The 17,114-nt window shown below is 39.8% G+C and overlaps 1 protein-coding gene across 1 annotated transcript in view; it reads left to right on the top strand.

Moving 5' to 3' along the window:
* LOC124164449 overlaps positions 1-17,114 on the top strand; it is a 623,547-nt gene that overhangs the window by 219,403 nt on the left and 387,030 nt on the right. The window contains exon 6 of the mRNA XM_046541774.1: positions 442-1,199. Coding sequence (XP_046397730.1) covers positions 442-1,199 — 758 coding nt within the window. The remainder of the gene's footprint in view (positions 1-441; positions 1,200-17,114) is intronic.

Raw genomic sequence — 17,114 nt, 5'->3', positions numbered from 1 at the left:
AAAACACATTTAAAAAAACTTCCCTGAAACAAGGAATGTAACCATAGACCATAAGGAATTCCATCAGGCCAGAAAAATGCTCAGACCACCTAGCTATCGAGGTCGAATGCGGCGTTTGAGTGTTCACGTCGCCAAAAAGGAAATAATCGGAAGGTGAAATGAAATACGAAAAGTCCCAGTTTTCACTCCCTGATTTTTTGCTTATGCTATCTTCCACTTCACCGTTGTCCTAGAATATTTTGTGTAATGTGTTCCTATCCTTTCCTTCCGTGAATTAATGTAAATTTAGTTGTGGGCCTATTGCGTTGTGTTAATTGCTAAATTTAGAAAAGAAAACTGGCTGACTGCTCGTCATTCAGACAGCTTTTGAAAAATGACTTGAATTGACATCAAGTAAAATATGAGTGAAAAGTGACAAAGTGTTCCCTTATTTCAATTAAGGTGAGACGGAGGAGGAGGGGAAGCTGGGACGGCGGAGACAAGCTTGACGAAGAGGAAGAGGACGGAGGAGACTCTGAGGTGGACCTGTCGGAAGAGGCCCTGGACCCACCGCCACAGCAGCAAGAGCGACACCACCAGCCCAAACTGATCCGGCAGCAGTCTTCCCAGATCCCCAGGCCGCCCAACTCGCACATCAAGACATCCCCGGGCGGGAACAGGGGCGGCGGCGGGATGGCCCAGTACTCGCACAGAACCCAGATGGGACCCAGGAACGGACTCTGCGGTACACCGCGGGACGGTGACGACCTGAGATGTCCGTTGGTGGGCAGGGATCTTCCGCCGGAGGTATCGGTGACGGTGGTCGGTGTGGACTCCATAGTGGTGCGAGAGGTGAGGAAGTGGAGGAGGGGTGAGGAGGAAGATGAGGAGGAGGTCATCGGCAAGGGGTCGTCGTCGGTGGAGGAGAGGTTCGCCTCCCCAATCGCCTCCTCCTCCGCCTCCTCCTCCAGCGACGTGTGGGTCACCTCCTCGGACATGACCTGGCCTCACAAGGACGGTTCCAAAGACTCCGGGGGCCGGCCGGAGTCCCCCGGGGGGCAGGGAGGGAGCTCAGCCACTTCCGCCACGCCGATGACCCCCGAAGAAGGGATGCCCAGGATGGGGAAGTCCGTGGACGAGCCGGGAGGTGGACAGGAGGTGAGCGGGGGAGCCCAGAGATCGCTGTCGCTGCCCAAGTCGTTCAAGAGCGCCTTCTCAGGGTGAGTGATCACTTAACTTTCAATTTCTGGTTGAGGCTTTTGCAGTTCTATCCACAGTTTCCGGGTTAGCTGTGTCCAAGTTGTTCAGATGACGTTTCGTGACCTATGCTGGCGACTTGGACCAAAATAATATCGCTCATGCATTGCAATCGGTCGAGTTGATTAAAATAGTTTAGAAGTATAACAGTTTTTAATATCGAATGTCGAATTCACTCGACATGGAATTCGAATAGGAATCGGTCTAATCAGTATCATCGATCTATTTTTCCAAATTCCATTGGTTATTCCAGGTATATCCAGGTTATTCTTTCAAAGTACCGTAGTATTAGCTTGGAGGCAAAACTAAGTGTTATTGATGTAGTGATTGAAGATAGATTAGATCGATATGTGATCATATTTGAGCTATAGGCTTACGTAGACGTGAATTATCGCGAACTGTTCCGATCCCTTCCGAAAGTCATCCACCCTCACAAATATTAGCAGCGCCTCCGAACACCGATGTATTTGAAAAGGCTATTTGATATACGCAACTTCTATAACTTAGTTTAATTGGAAATAAGTATACCAGATAAATGAATACATATTGAAGTTGGAATAGTCAATAACGCTTTGATAAATCGCTGAACTGTGATCATCTACCAACAGTATGGAACAAAAATGGTAGAAGATATTTTTCTCCTAAAAAAAGGCAATAAATACCTTCTGCTTGGCAATATTTTGAACCTTATGACGTTAATAGTTGAGAAATTCCTCCGGACTATTACTGCTATATTAATCGGGTGGCAATTTTCTTCATATGGTTATAATTCCTTGTGCAATTAGATGAATTATTGACTATATTTGAGAATTCCCGTTAAGGTTCCCTTCGAATTTACCGATTTTCTTAACCTTTAGTTGCCAAATCTAAAAGTTTCATTCGTTTTCATTTAATTTGTATTAAAAATTTCGTTTTTAAATGTAATTTAATTAGGTAACAGGAATTAAGGTGACATTAAATTTCTCTGAATTATATATATCGACGTCTTTTTGCCGGTTTTCAAATTCAAGCCTTCGCTCAAAGCTCTCAGCGGCATACGTATTTCGCGGGATTACGTCCCGGCCGCATTGCGCTTGTGCAGTCATCTATCGACCAAAATGTAAATGAGTGGTGTCCGAGCGTACGCTAGCGCTCTCAGTGGAGAAAACTCTAACTAGGATAATTCACTCCACATCCCGCGTGGATGTTTGAATACATTACTACTCGAATTTGGTGCTCTCGCCGAGATCTGAAAAGGTGGTACACGCAGTTAATACATTATTTATTGAATTATTGGAGCTCTAACAATTTTATAGTTTGAATTCCGACCAGGCGTTCATATCTCTGCGCAATGCTTCAATTCTGTGATCACTTAAATTTTCATAATACTGTATGGTAAAAATTATCTGCATCACTCATGTTTTATTAGTTAGTAATAATTTTCTGTCATGAAAAAATAATGCATTTTTAAATGTGAAAGACCTGGTGAATAAGTGATATCGGACATTGGTGATAGAGTTACCGATCCACCGACGGTATAGCGATATATGAGACATTTGTTTCGTTCTTTTTACTTAAAAAGACACTAAGTACTTTTGAGCAAAAAGTACGGCTAATAAGCCGAAACCGCAATAGACATTTATTAACATTGGAAATAATTTACGTGGATCCTTGTATGTTTAAACATGGAATAAATATAAAATCAATTTTCTCAACTTCAAGGTCGAAATGATTTGTGATAGAGTCCTCAAAATAACCTTAATTGCCTATACCTCGCCGCATTTGTTTATTTATTGTAAATTCAATCGGGATTTGGAGCTTGCTTATAAGCATTATTGTCCGTTATCAGTACAGCCATAAATTGGAAATGTCAGAAAGTCGCATTCGTATTAATTAAAAGGCCTCTAATTGTCATAGCAATATATTTTGAACTATGTGAATTGGTATCATTTGTACATACAGGAAGAAAATCGTTAAGAAAACTCAAATTTGCTCCAGACGTAGGCTGTTCTTTGCGCTAGAAGAGATGGCAGAAACTAAGAAAAAATTAAATTCATTGAAAACGATTTTAATTTTTCCTGGTGAATATTATTCATGGATTTTTCTCGGGTTCTACACCAGTGGTCAATACGACTGAATTAACCTGGTCTAAAACCCGAGTAGAATTTCTGAACTCCAATGAAAATTAGTGGATTGTTTTACAAAAACAAATTAAGTGTACAATATTACTCGACAAAGGCATATAACAGTTTCTAACAATATTCTCCCCCTGGTTTCCACCGGCAAGAGACAAAAAAAGTCAAATATAAACAAAAAGTTCGCTCCATTCAATGGCAGACAAAGGAGCGCAAAGCAAACATCCAGGCGCCAAAATAGGTATTAGGTCAAAATTACGTATAACCTCCATCTTAACATACGAATATTTGAAACAGTGCAAGATTACAATTTTCATATCTTCAAAAAGGAGAGTACAATAGAGCGTTTGCGTTAGTGAGGAATAACGTTTAAATTTATTGTATCGAGTAATTTTTGGTTTCGAAATGCCAAGATGTAATAACCAAAATGCAAAATTGTTTAAGCATCAAAAATAATGAAGTATTCCGACTACGATGAATGGGTTAGCGTTATCCATCCCGGTCTCCTGATGTCCATATTTCAATGCTCAACATTAATTCTAAAACATATTTATGAAGCTCAGAAGTGGCAATGACAGTCTGTTCTTGATTTTTTATATTCAAAGTATGAATTTCATGTTAATTAATTAATTTCACGAAAAAGGTTTAATGTTGATTTATCCGATATCAATGATTGCTGACACCGTTTCACCGTTCAGCATGAAAGTTGTCAAATGGATGACATTTTCCAAAGAGAAGATTTACGTGCCATTTAATGAATTTTAATTGTCCGCAAGAGCCCCCCAGTGCCCTCTTCCAGTGGACCAAAGCTAAGCATCCGCACCAGTGAAGTGCTCCGTTTATTCCCTATAAAAAGTACCTGCGGTTAACACAGGGTGGCGGGGAATTTTTCAAACAGAAGGCTATCATCAGAGCCTATTGTTAGACTTTAGAGTTTGCTACCTCATCTTTTGAATTCATTTATTAAAGACGAGTTTTTATTTCGTTGCACGGTATATTGGTGACTCGTTGAATTTTCCATTTGAGCATATCTCTAACAGGTCGAATGCCTATTATGATGATACTGTTTATTGTCCTTGTATTCCATTGAATATCTAACCATCATTAATACTTCTCCATACTTCCCTTGATGATTATCGTTATTGTGTCATGCTTAAAGTTTTTAAAGAAAATCCTCATTAGCCGAAGGAAATTCTTTCACCTTCCACGGTAAATTATTGTTTCTAAAAGATAGCAATCAGGATAAATTACTCGAGAATCACAATCCTCTTTGATTAAAAATCTCTCTCTACCTTGGAGAAAACCTGTTTAAGTCATTATATGTTGACTTTTTTTATCTTTTCATTAAAATACACAGTGACTTATCATTCGATTTAAATTATTATAATGTGAAATAATGTATTATCTTAAATTCAGTGTTTGAAGAAAAATGATTGTTATATTCAAAAGCTCATTCACACCAAAGTTCGATTACATTCATTAGGTATATTTTTCATTTACTGTGCATCAAGTATCCATTTAATATTTTTATGATTATTCTTTATCGTCCGTATATAACTTTTTTTACATTCTTAATTTAGTTTTTTTATGTACTAAGCAATAGCAAAGAGCTCCACTCAAAAGAAGAATTTTCCATTAAGTATGCAACTGTGAGCTGGAAATGATTAGGATTTTTTTTTTAATAATGATAAACATTTCTCATGCTTTTAGGCGTCTAAAACCTCGTAGGTAGCGTAAAATTTCGTATAGAGTTACTCAATTATATTACATTCTAGTAGAAATGATTAAAGTATAAATAGTGTAACCTATGATTTTTAAATTTTGGGTTCTTGTGAAAAGAAACCTTACCTTACCTTTAGTTTTACTTTCTTAATTCAGTCTGCTCGAAGGAGGATAATTTATTATGTCCATATTACGATTTAACCATCGCTCCGTTTCAAACCGTTGGCGCCTCTTTTACAGCATGGTTGCGATGCGCGCCGAGTAGTTCCGTCGTTGCTCGCAGCGCTGCCATCTATATGCGGCAGCGCTTTCTCTTGGAGCTTGGATGAACTAAGTCAAACCTTTCCCGCCCTCTAACTAAAGTTCCTTTCGGCGGGCAGTATTTCTGTCAGCACCACAGTGCTCGCTATAAAGGTAGATACAGTGGAGCCCCGCTAATCCGAAATAATTGGGACCGGACCCATTTCGGATTAGCGAATATTTCGGATTAAGCGGACTGTTATTAATTTAACGATAAATTATTAAATACAACGTGCAACTACATAAATTAATCGCCGAAACGCCGTTTCACGTCCATACGGTATGAGAAACAACCAACTTCATTATGTACGCCGTACGGCAACGCTCTGCACGGCTACCGCTTGAGTTCGTAGTTGCAAACAAATCCGATAGGTAGCAGCACAACCTACGTTGTAGAAGCCCCGCCCATTGCCTCCTTGTCAGTTATTGTGCCTGTTAGTGGATATGGTTTTATTGCCCCGCGGTTGAACTTTAGCCCAGTATTTTTCATTCTTGTGGGACGATAGGGCTAAGCTAGAGAAGGGACTAACTGTCAGCAACAGATAGAAGAGCAAATTGTTGACTCTGAGTCTAACTTTCACAGGTGACTGTGACTTTAGCAAATGCCTCAAGGTCTTGAAAGACAAGTTCTTGGCCCTATATGCAGAGATACCCCTGGAGATATGTTACCATTTACATGTTTAAGTGTGATCCTTGACGACGATGTGGGTGAAATGTCGGCCTTCGAAAACTTCACCTGGTGAAAAACCCGAAAAGATTATTCAAATATTTCCAAAATCAGATTGTCGGGGAAGTTTGAACCCCAGAAATCATTCTTTGACTTTAGTATTTGAATTAGAGATTGTAAGATGGACGTTAGTTATGTCCCCTTACCATAGTGCCTTGCGAAAATATTTGTACATCATCGGGTGTGATTTTACTAAAAAGAGGATGGTACAAACCCCTCGTTTTCTGATAAAGCTACTCAAAGATTCCTTTAGAGTTGAAGCTTTAAGCTTTTGTCCAACTATAGATATGGCTTTATCGTGAGTTTTTGAGCTGTCTACATTGCGACAAAGCGGTTTTGAGGATATCAGGCAGGAGTTCCTCAACAATTTTGCGAAAGAGAATGCTTTGAATCATTATTCAAGGGTTTTTATTTTCTTCGCTCTTCCTCACTTGATGTGGCACTACAAAACTCCTTGGAAAGATTTTGAACTCTATATTTCAGAGAGTTGATGAATCGGCATTTTTGCTCTGGTTATCTTTACGGATGAAAGAGTATACGAGAAATGAAGATGAATTTGAAAAATTATTGAGTTTGACGAATGACAAGACCCAGGCACCTTGTGTGTTTCTCTAATGAAGGAATCGATATTCTGGTAGATGATAAGAATATTTCAAAGGGGGGTTCACAAAAATTTGGAAACGAAAATTGAATTTCTGTCAAGCGTCGGATCGTTTCGGAAATTAAAAAATGTTTCCTCATCGCCCAGCCCCATCTCGGTGCTGTGTGTGTGAAGAAATTTCCCCCTCTGTGATATCCTGCCCCCTCCCTGTTTGGTCTCTGAGGCCACCCCCGCTCTACAACCCCCCCTTGATTGAATTTAACGGTCGGTGCGGAGTGACACGACTACCCCAAGTTGGGGACGTGAGAGTTCCACGCGCACCGTTCCAATTCTCCCCCCGGGAGTACTTCCCCGGTAACGTGTACGACAAAGGTGCGTTCTTGGACCGCTTTTGTGTTCGCGTGCGTGAGTTCCCCGAACTGTGCGTGAATACTCGACAATTTACCCTCCGTGCGTGCTCGATATACTCTTTATTTTTTTATTTCAATCTCCTGCTTTCGGGGGGAAGAAAACAGTTTTTTTTTTCATTAAAAGGACCAGGCTTTACGATTCGATGGTAAAGCCCCCCTTGTGCCGGTGAAATAATCTGAAATTCACGTTCTCTTTAACTTTGCAATCGCGATGCGAGTCCGGCTTTGCCATTCCCTTCGGAGTATATCCCTCAGCTGAGCTGTTCATAAAACCTTGGCAGCACCTACATGCGACAGATGCAATCGAACAAGTGGGTTTCGTGCGAAAGACAGGCTCTCTCTGCGAGTGATTTTCTCGAAGGATATCTCTCCGTAAATCCGGTGTTATATAGCTAAAAAAAAAACACAAGGGTTTTTCATATTACAGTTGCTCTAGTATTAGGAAATGCCGGAACCAGATAACTTTTGACAGTTTCGTTTACATGCAATCGTGTCTAAAGAATTATATTTAGAATGCTATCGTACCAATATAGACCGTTGAAGAAAATAAGCTATTACTATCTTGTTTATGGACAGGAACAATAAAATGGGAATATATTTACAAAGAAGAGAAATCAAAAGAATAGTTTTGTTAAAGCACTCTAGGGGCCGTCTGGGGTGATTGGGGGCCCTAGGCTGGGGCTCATGATGAGGCCCTCCGTACCGGAGATTCAGGGTTTCTTCCCTGAAAATTTTTAAGAAATTGCTTTCCCAGAAATGGTTTTGACGCTATTGTGGCTCTAAGAAACTAGATAACAGTTCAGAAAAAAATTCCATGAAAAGTGAGAATTCAACAGCTTAAAAACTATAAAAAAGTATTCTGTTTCTATTATCAATTTAATGACTTTGTTCCTTGTAATTGCACTGTCACAATAAACTTCTAAAATGACCCTTTCAAATAACTCTTTCAATAAAGCGTGTGGTTCATTTTATCTTCCGACACCTTTATAAAATTTATTTTTCTGTGTAATATTTTAGCACTTAGTATCCTGTAAATAAAGCAGCTAATGAAAACGTAGAATTTTATCATCGAAAAAAACTTTGATTCAAGTAATCAGACTCTTTTTTGTTGCACCTTTCGTATGGACTTCACTATTGATAAGTGCTGTGGGGGCCCCCTAATCTCTGGGCCCTAGGCGATGGCCGACCAGCCCACCTGACCAGACCGTCCCTGTAGCACTCCCGTGACTATTCGATTTCCGGTAGATAATGTTCCCTTCGTTGCATAATGGACGATGCCCTTTGTATATGGCTATTTTCCCAGAAACTGCCGTTGTTTTAATCATTCTCTTTTCCCTCAAAAGTGTATCGGTTTTCAGCCGCACAAATTCATCCAGGATTTTGCGGTTTCATCGCGTATCGTATTTATAAATGAAAGAGCCCTTCACAGAACGCATTTATCATTGAAGAGTCTGTCACTCGTTGAGGTAATTCCTCAGAGTGATCTGTCTATATCATTCATATATCGGTCCTCGAGTGAATATGTAGCGTTCCATTTTCCTGCATCCACAGGGAAAATAAAATTCTTGGAGGTTAGCGACCTCTCCTTCCATTCCGCTTTAAGTGGTCCGTTCTCTTCCAACCCTTCATCCCCTTCTCCCCTCGCCATTAATCAGACGAATCAACTGCCGTCGGCCTTGAGACACAAGGAAGCCACTCAAAGAGACCATCATCTTCCTTCGAGAAGAAGAAGAAAGATTTGTATTGAAAGGCAAAACAGGAGTGGATTCGCGAAAAGTACTTAACTTCCGAACCCTTGTGAGGGAGTCGGAAAAAAAATAAAACGATATAATCCGAGAATTGATATTGCACCGGCATGTGGTAACCGTTCAAGTGTTAGCGTTTCAGTTTCCTTGTTTATTTTTTTAGGTTTATTATCCAGGCATTCCTCTCTTGTGAGGATTTTGACCCGGACTGGAATAAAAAAATTGACATTCCATTCGTGAAATTTTTATGATCTCATCCAAGGACGTTTCCGGAGAATTCTAGCTATCTTGCTCCTGATGGAAATTTTATTTGCTTTCGTGTACAACCCAGAGATACTATAGGTATCAGGGGATGTCAAATTTTTGTTCTGGTTTTCCTCTCATACATCTTTAGTTAGATTCATTAAGGAGGTGGCGTTTAAAATTGCCAAAGAATCGCTAACATTCTTGTACTACTTCCATAATTTATTCTCATTTTGTCGATTCAAGACTTGTAATTTAGTTAAAGCCAAGTCTCCGTTTGAGTTTCTAAGACATTTCTCGGGCGAAATTTTTTTCCTCGCACAATTTCTCAAGGTAGTTAATATTTATGGGTTTATCCCCGTGAGAACTAAAACAAATTAAGATTAAGTCACTGCATCATTGATGTCGCGTTATCTCTTTAAAAGCATCCACTCCATCTTTTTGTTCTCACTTGCTATCAAGTTTAAGATTCTGATATCAACTTAATTCTTGACCCGAGCTGAAGTAAAAAAATAGACATTCCATTCGTGAAATTTTATGACCTCACCCAAGGACGTTTCCTAAGATCTCTGGCGACGTTGCCTCTGGTCGGAATTTCATTTGCTTTCTCTACAACCCTGAGATACTCGAGGTAGGACATCAGGGGATGATATATTTCTACCCTGATTTTCTCTCATGCATCTTCATTTAGATTTATTGAGGAGGTAGCGTTTGCGAAACCATAAGAATCGCTAACATTCTTGTATTAGGAAGTGCCATAATATTTTTTTTTCATTTTGTCGACTTAAAAGTTAAAATTTATATGGAACCAAGTCATCGTTTGGGTCTCTGAAAAATGTCTCGATCGACATGTTTTCCTCACATATCTTCTCCATATTAAAGGAGGTATATTCCAGGAATTATATTCCTGGTGCCATCCCAGTGTGAACTGAAACACTTAAAATTGAAATCACAGTACCATTGAAGTCGCGTTATCTCTTTGAAAGCGTCCACTCCATCTTTATGTTATCACATGCTACCTAACAAGTTTAAAATTCTTATATCAATGTATATCTTCACCCGAACAGAAATTTTAAAAATCGACATTCCTTTCGTGACAAATTTTATGATCTCATCCAAGGACGTTTCCTGAGAACAATAGCAACGTTGCTTGTGATGGGAATTTTATTTGCTTTCGTTTACAACCTAGAGATACTATAATTAGTACCAGATCAGGGATAGTCAAATTTTTATCCTGATATTTTCTCACACATCTATTCATTTAGATTTCTTTTCTTTTAGAAGCCAACACTCTATCCACCACATCAGCCCGTTTCCCCAGTCATAGTGTCTAGATCTAAATCAGTGCCGTAAACAGGAATATGCTTTGGGGGGATGAGATAGCCTATGGTGGCGACTCCCCCTCCCCAGGAAAAAGTTCGGGAAATTAAAAAAATGCCATGCCTGGATACCTTTTACATCAATTTCACGCTAAAAATTTAACTTTAAGCAGATGCAGTTATTATATGTCCAAAGTAGACAATGGTTTAAAATATTTTTTTTATTTCTCTGAGGATTTGGGGGAGGAATCTCTCCCTCCATAGTTACGCCACTGGTTTGCATTTAAATCATTAAGCGGTTTATTCGGCTTCAGTCCGGTCTCGGAAATATATATCCCTACTGACGTCATAAACGCATTCGCGTTCCCCCAGATTGCGTCAATTTTGACCTCAATTGATATCTCCACCATCATTTTCTTCCGAAATCTCTCATTTTCTTCCGTTAATTACCCACAAGAAGTGGATACACGGTCTACACAGCCACGCTAGGCGTAACCACGTGTTCATTAACGAATGGGAAGGAATAAGGTGGTTTCCTATTTTTTTCATTGCATAAATCGAAAGATTATTTCGTACTTATTTCACGCTTTTAGATTTTGAATGGAAGATATCTATTTTTCGCGATCAAATGAAAAGTAAGAACTATCAAGCGCGCGGAAACGCGACGGTATGAATGTAAATATAAACGAGTATGAATGCTGGGAAAAGCCCGTGTTACGTCATTCCGGTTCCGGCTGACGCCATGTGAGGCCACCATATTGCGAGGCTATGAGCGCCGCTACGATGCAGGCCGCGAGCATTTAGCGCTTGGCTTAAATAAGGATTATTGATACCCTATCAAACGAAGAAAACTCTCCGACTATTGGCAATTTTCATAGGTGATTATAAATTAACGTTTCCCTGATCTCTGTGCCACATACATGCATTGTTAATCTCAGGCAATGTAAAACTCCCGACTACTCGCATAGCATCTAGATCCCTGTGAAGTCACGTGGAGTGACATCGCATGGGCGCCAATCTGTCTTTTTTCAAATGAGGTTAAAATTGACCATTAACATTTGTCTAAACTGGGATTTCTAAAACCAAATAATTTGTACATTATGAATATACTAATGGTGGGTAGCGAATCGCAATGAATGTCTTCCGTTTTCTTTGATGACTACCCTATTGAAGCACTGAACATTCAGGTGTACAACTGAATGTCTTAATTTCACTCGCTGTGACCTAGTCCGTGGTGAGCTCAACCCTCGCCTAATCAAACCAAACTTCGGGTTGAATCACTGAGTGAATATATATGTCATGAATATTACAAAATATGATCCTCAAGTTGGCCTCTAAATATGTTGTCACCCACCTCGCATTTAAAAGGGTTTAAAAAAAGTCGCTACTCGTGTAGCTAACGGACTGAATGACCTGAGTTTCACGGGAAAATAAGGAATAATCACCGATATTAATCGAAATTTATATGCATGATGTTGTGATCTTTCTAATTCATAACTTTAAATGACATTCATCGCAATTACAAACATTATTCTGCAAAATGTTACAAAAAAGTGGATCGCATTGCACTCATCACCGCGCCGTGGACATTTTTGAAAACAGATTAAAATGCGACTGAAGTGGCAACATAAGTCAGCCTTCTATGGGATGGAATTGGGCCTCCACTATACAGCCCCCTTGAAATATGCATATATTTTTTCCTGCGGCATGGAATCTAGCTCGTAATAAATCATTTAGCGATTTATTCGGCTTCCATCTGCTCTCGGAAATGTATGCCGCTACTGACGTCATAAACTTATTCGTGTTCTCCCAGATTGCGTCATACTTGACCTCACTTAATTTCTCCGCCATCATTTTCTTCCGAAATCTCTCTTTCTCTTCCGTTAATTACCTGCAAGGAGTGGAGACATGGTCGCCCCGGACACGTTAGGCGTAACCGCGTGTTTATTAACGAGCGCCCACGGTTTTCCGGCCGAGAATATCATGAGCGCGAAGGTTCCTCTCGGAGAGTGAGGCCACGGAATATCAGGCCATTTCGCATCGATCTCCGTCCGACAACTCACCCCTTCTTTCTCCGCCTTTTGCTCCAACAGTAATTAGTGACTTAGGTCTGCTACACCCCTTTTTTCCGCAAGGAATCGTTTTTATACCGTTTTATCCAGCAAAACCCTTGGCCAGGACACCTTATCCCTTAATTTTCGTTTCCGAAGGTAAATTATAATTAAATTTCTCGTCGCGAGAAGATCGGATAAAGTTTTGGAAATGGCGCATTCCATAGTTCCACTTGGCCACCGTGGAAAATTACTTAGGTAATAATTTTCCCTGTTAAAAAAATTACACAGCCCAACAAAAAATGTTTTTTGAAAACTTTTTTTATTTTAATAGCTGATCTTTATAGATTTTGATGTGCCGAATCCAAACCTGGCCTTAGATTTTGTATCACCCATAGTTTCCAAGCAATATGTATTTAATATTTAGTCTAATAGCCCTATACGGTATACAGGGAAATCAATGAAACACTATGTTACATCATAAAATTGTTTGTATTTACTGTTCACTACATCGTGATAAAATTGTTTGTATTTACTACAGCGTGATAATGCAGGGTTCACTTGTCAACTGGAATTGGTTTACACTTTCTTTCCCTTTTTTCCTTGAAGCTTGTTGTGTAGCCTTTTCTGCGATGAATCGCTCTGCTGAACTTCTCGGTGAAGTACCAATAGTAATCCCCCATTATCTTCGTTCATTAGGCCTACTTTTTCAATTTAATTATAACTATAAAAAAGCTGTTAAATTCTAAAAATTTGCTTGATTTCATAAATTTAACTGTAAAATGTAAATAAATGGTGGGCGATACAAGTTTAAACCATCATGTTTGGATTCAGCAACTTTAAAAACATAAGAATAAGGTATTTTCAGTAAAAAAGTTTTTTCATTGTTGCCCTGAGTTATCAATTACTGACTGATTGAAATTGGCAAAGAAGTTAAGAGGGTGCTCTCGCCCACAAAAAATAAATTTTATTTGTGAAGTTGAACACGCTTTTTTTTTCAAGTTTGCAAAATATTTGTGTTAGTCTTGAAAACGATGCTGTTTTCATGCCTTAGTCTCTTGTCGCAAAACTTCGAGAAGGCTTCCTCATGAAAATGGAAGTGAATTCTACAAAAGATTTTATCGTGATTCTAACCTCCCTAATTTGAAGTTTTAGAGAGTTAGAATAGAAAGTGAAAACGCTCCCTACATCATTATGTCTAGTATAGTATCTATATCGGTGAAAATCACGGAAAAACATCAAAAATAATATCCCTCAGCTATCTCTTCCCCGCCTTTCAATCAAGAAATCTCTCTTTTCTAGAGAGAGTAGATTTCATAAACTATTTCCTTAAGCTTATGCGAACTGAGCTAACTCCGTAAATATTACGAGTGCCAATAATTTTCTTCGGCGGTGTTGAAAATTCTTCCCTTAATACCAGTGTGATTATTTGAAGAATCCGGGTCGAATGGAATAGAATATCTAACGAGGAAGGATTTCGCGTAAAACTTAAAAAATATATTCCACTTTTATAGTTTCGACTCCATCCTAAGCCAGCACAGGATATCTCTCTAATGAGGCCAATTTGAGGTATTCAGGGGGAGGCAGTCATTTTAGCCTACCCTGCCAAGAGGCTTAGAGAGTTTTATGTTTCGACCACCCTTTCGATGGACAAATGTCCCCCAAGATGGAACGTCGTTTTACGAGGAAGTAGACGCTCACATATATTTGGCTGATCCTCGAATCGTCAAGATAAGAACCAAAACACTTCTTCGAGTCGAGAGATAATTTTATTTTCATTTTCTCACTACTTTTGCTACACATTCCCGTGCGAAATTGCACTCACTCGAGTTCCTTTCGTTCGAAATCATTTCGCGTTCTCAAACAATTCAAGACTTTCTCACGTCGCCAACCGTTTCGAAATGATCTTGATTGGGAAGGTTTCGTTTCTTTCATCATAATCTTCCTGAATGTCATGGTTTTATCTCCCCTTGTGACAGCGGTCTCTTCTCATTTAAAACGTTGCGGATGAGATATTCCGGTTCTTTTTTTGCTCCTTTCGCCTTCGCGAGCGAAAAGCCATTGTCTTTTGTTTCTCCTCCGAGGGGTAAATAAGACGATTGACGGTCTATCGCATGAGTGGTTAACCTCAGCTCGCGTCCTTGGTGGACGAGAGCATTTGGCGCTGTGGATTGTGTGACACTGACCAACGCTGTGTGCACTCCGATATGAGCCGTTGCATCGAACTTCGGCTGTCGTCTTTTCACCGGGGTGATAAGAAAATAAATATTCAAACAGCTGTTGCAGTCGCCTTGGTAAATGCACAGCTTTTATGTCAATCTTAAGATTTGATATTGCTTTTTCGCTGTCTTATCTATTTAGTAAGGTGAATTGGATAGATGAGGCAGATATTTTGTGGAGATCCATTATGAGATATGAAGTGAAACACTTTTCACTTTCCACATAAAAATTTATTAAACTACAGTCGACAGGGGTGCAGTTAGGAATTGAGGCTAGGGGGGTTTTAGGCACAACTAATACTGGGGATATAGGGGGTATGGAATACCCACCAGGGGAAGCGGGAGGTGCGGGGGGCCCTTCCCTAGAAAAATGTTTTGAGGAATGGTTCAAAATGATAAGTTTTACGGCCTTCTGAGGATATTTTTATAATCCTTACATTGTTCTACAAGTAATATTAGTCCAATTAAGTAAAATGGATTATACTTTAAAACTTCTCTGAGCTCTGGGGGGGTTTTATCCCCTAAACCCCCCCCCCTCTCGCTGCGCCACTGACAGTCGACATGTTTCGCTGCACTGCAGCATTATCAAGACATTAGTCATTAGTCTTGATAATGCTGCAGTGAAGGGAAACAAGTTGACTGTAGTTTAATAAATTTTTATGTGGAAGGTGCAAACTGTTTCACTTCATATCTTATTTAGTAAGGGGTAAGGCAATACCCTACCATATGCACTGATCATATTTGAGGTATTATAATGGTATATTTTGGTCTCCTCCCGGGGGCAGAAAATGAAGAAGTAATCAATCAAATGATGTGGTAACGAATGTTTTTATCTCAGACGTAACAAATCTGTAAAGCGTTTTTGCTATTGCATCTCCTAAAGAAGGGCTAATGATTTAGTGATTCACAGAACCTTGTTACCCTATATAATTATTTAGGTGAGATAAGGTATACATTATAATATAAAGGGATAATATAAATTATTAGCCAGATTTTCGCGGTCAGGTTAGGATAGCCGAAGGTTTTGAACAAGGTGTTGATTTTGTCTCCTCCTCAGCTTATCAGTAAGGTTTTTTCAAAGTTACATGTACGAATGCGATTCACTTCCAAAGACTATTCTAGGGTATTTTTTTCGCATAAAAGAATAAATAGTCGAGCAGATTTTGCGGTAGTGTTGATATCGACTCTGCTTTTATATAACTAGTTACATGTGATAAGGGTTTTTCGCAATCTTATCTCTTTAGGAAGGGGTAAGTCCATACTCTACCATACACTAAGATCGTATTTGAGGAATTACATCGATATATTTTGGTCTTCTTGTCCCCTGTGCGGAGATTGAAGACATATTAAATACATAATCCCCCAGTTGTGATCAGATCAAGGTAACTAAAGCTTTTATTTTAGCCGTAATCACCCTGTAAAGCGTTTTTACTGTTGCATCAACTAAAAAAAGGAATAAGGTATTAGGTAATCACATAGCCTAGTTATCCTGATTATATGATGTAGGTGAGACAATATATTAAGGAAAATGTAAATTATTAACCAGCTATTTCGGTGAGGTTAGGATAGCTGAAGGTTTAAACAAGGTTTATACAATTTCTCCTCCTTAGCAAACCCGTCGGGTATTTTCAAGCAGTGCGATCCAGCTCCGAATAATACTCCAGGGTGATATTTCTCGCAGCTACGGCGATTTTACACCCTCCCTCGTCCTTTTTGTCGTTGGAATCCGTGCCAACCCTATGATATCTTCTTCCCCTCCCGCCCCTCCCACGCCGTGACGTCACACGTGTTCTCACTCGACTCTTTCACCTCGCCGATAAGCGCACAGCTGATAGGAAAAAGCGACTTTTGTGTTGTCATCGGCTCCTCCTCCTGCTCCCGCCCTCGTGTTTCTTGCCCGTATTTCCCCCGACTCCCGCAGCCAACACGGCGGCGCTGCCTCCGCCGACCACCGGTTACAAACAAACACCCATTTCAGTCGGTCACTCGCCGCGGTGCAGTTCGGATGTGAGGCGGCGTTGTCTTTTTCTCGGGTGATTTTGTCGAGTGCTTCAGTGCGTCGGCTCTCTCTCCGATGTATGTTCGCGAGTGCAATGAAGAGGGGAAAAAGGTCAAGTAGCAGTGATGCAGCAAGCAAGGCGTGGAAACGTTTTACGTTTGTGAATAGAAATATCAAGATATGCTTTATGTTTGTTTAAATAGTCGCAAAAGTCATTCAGTTCTGCAACTTATTCACTCAAGAGGATTAAAAGGTGCCTAGGTGTGGCGTGGTAGCCTGTATGATTTTGTCCATTGGATGAACAACTGGTGAACTATCACCACTATTTCATCATGAATTAGTGGTTGCAGTGAAAGGATTACACCTGCTGTTATGCGCTTGAATTAACAAGACGTTTATCCGCGTGTCTTTTATTCTCCGTTGTGTTA

Source organism: Ischnura elegans, chromosome 8 (assembly GCF_921293095.1).
Source record: "Ischnura elegans chromosome 8, ioIscEleg1.1, whole genome shotgun sequence".
Classification (NCBI taxonomy): domain Eukaryota; kingdom Metazoa; phylum Arthropoda; class Insecta; order Odonata; family Coenagrionidae; genus Ischnura; species Ischnura elegans.
The sequence above is the reverse complement of the archived record's forward strand: the minus strand, read 5'-3'. Positions and strand labels throughout refer to the sequence as shown.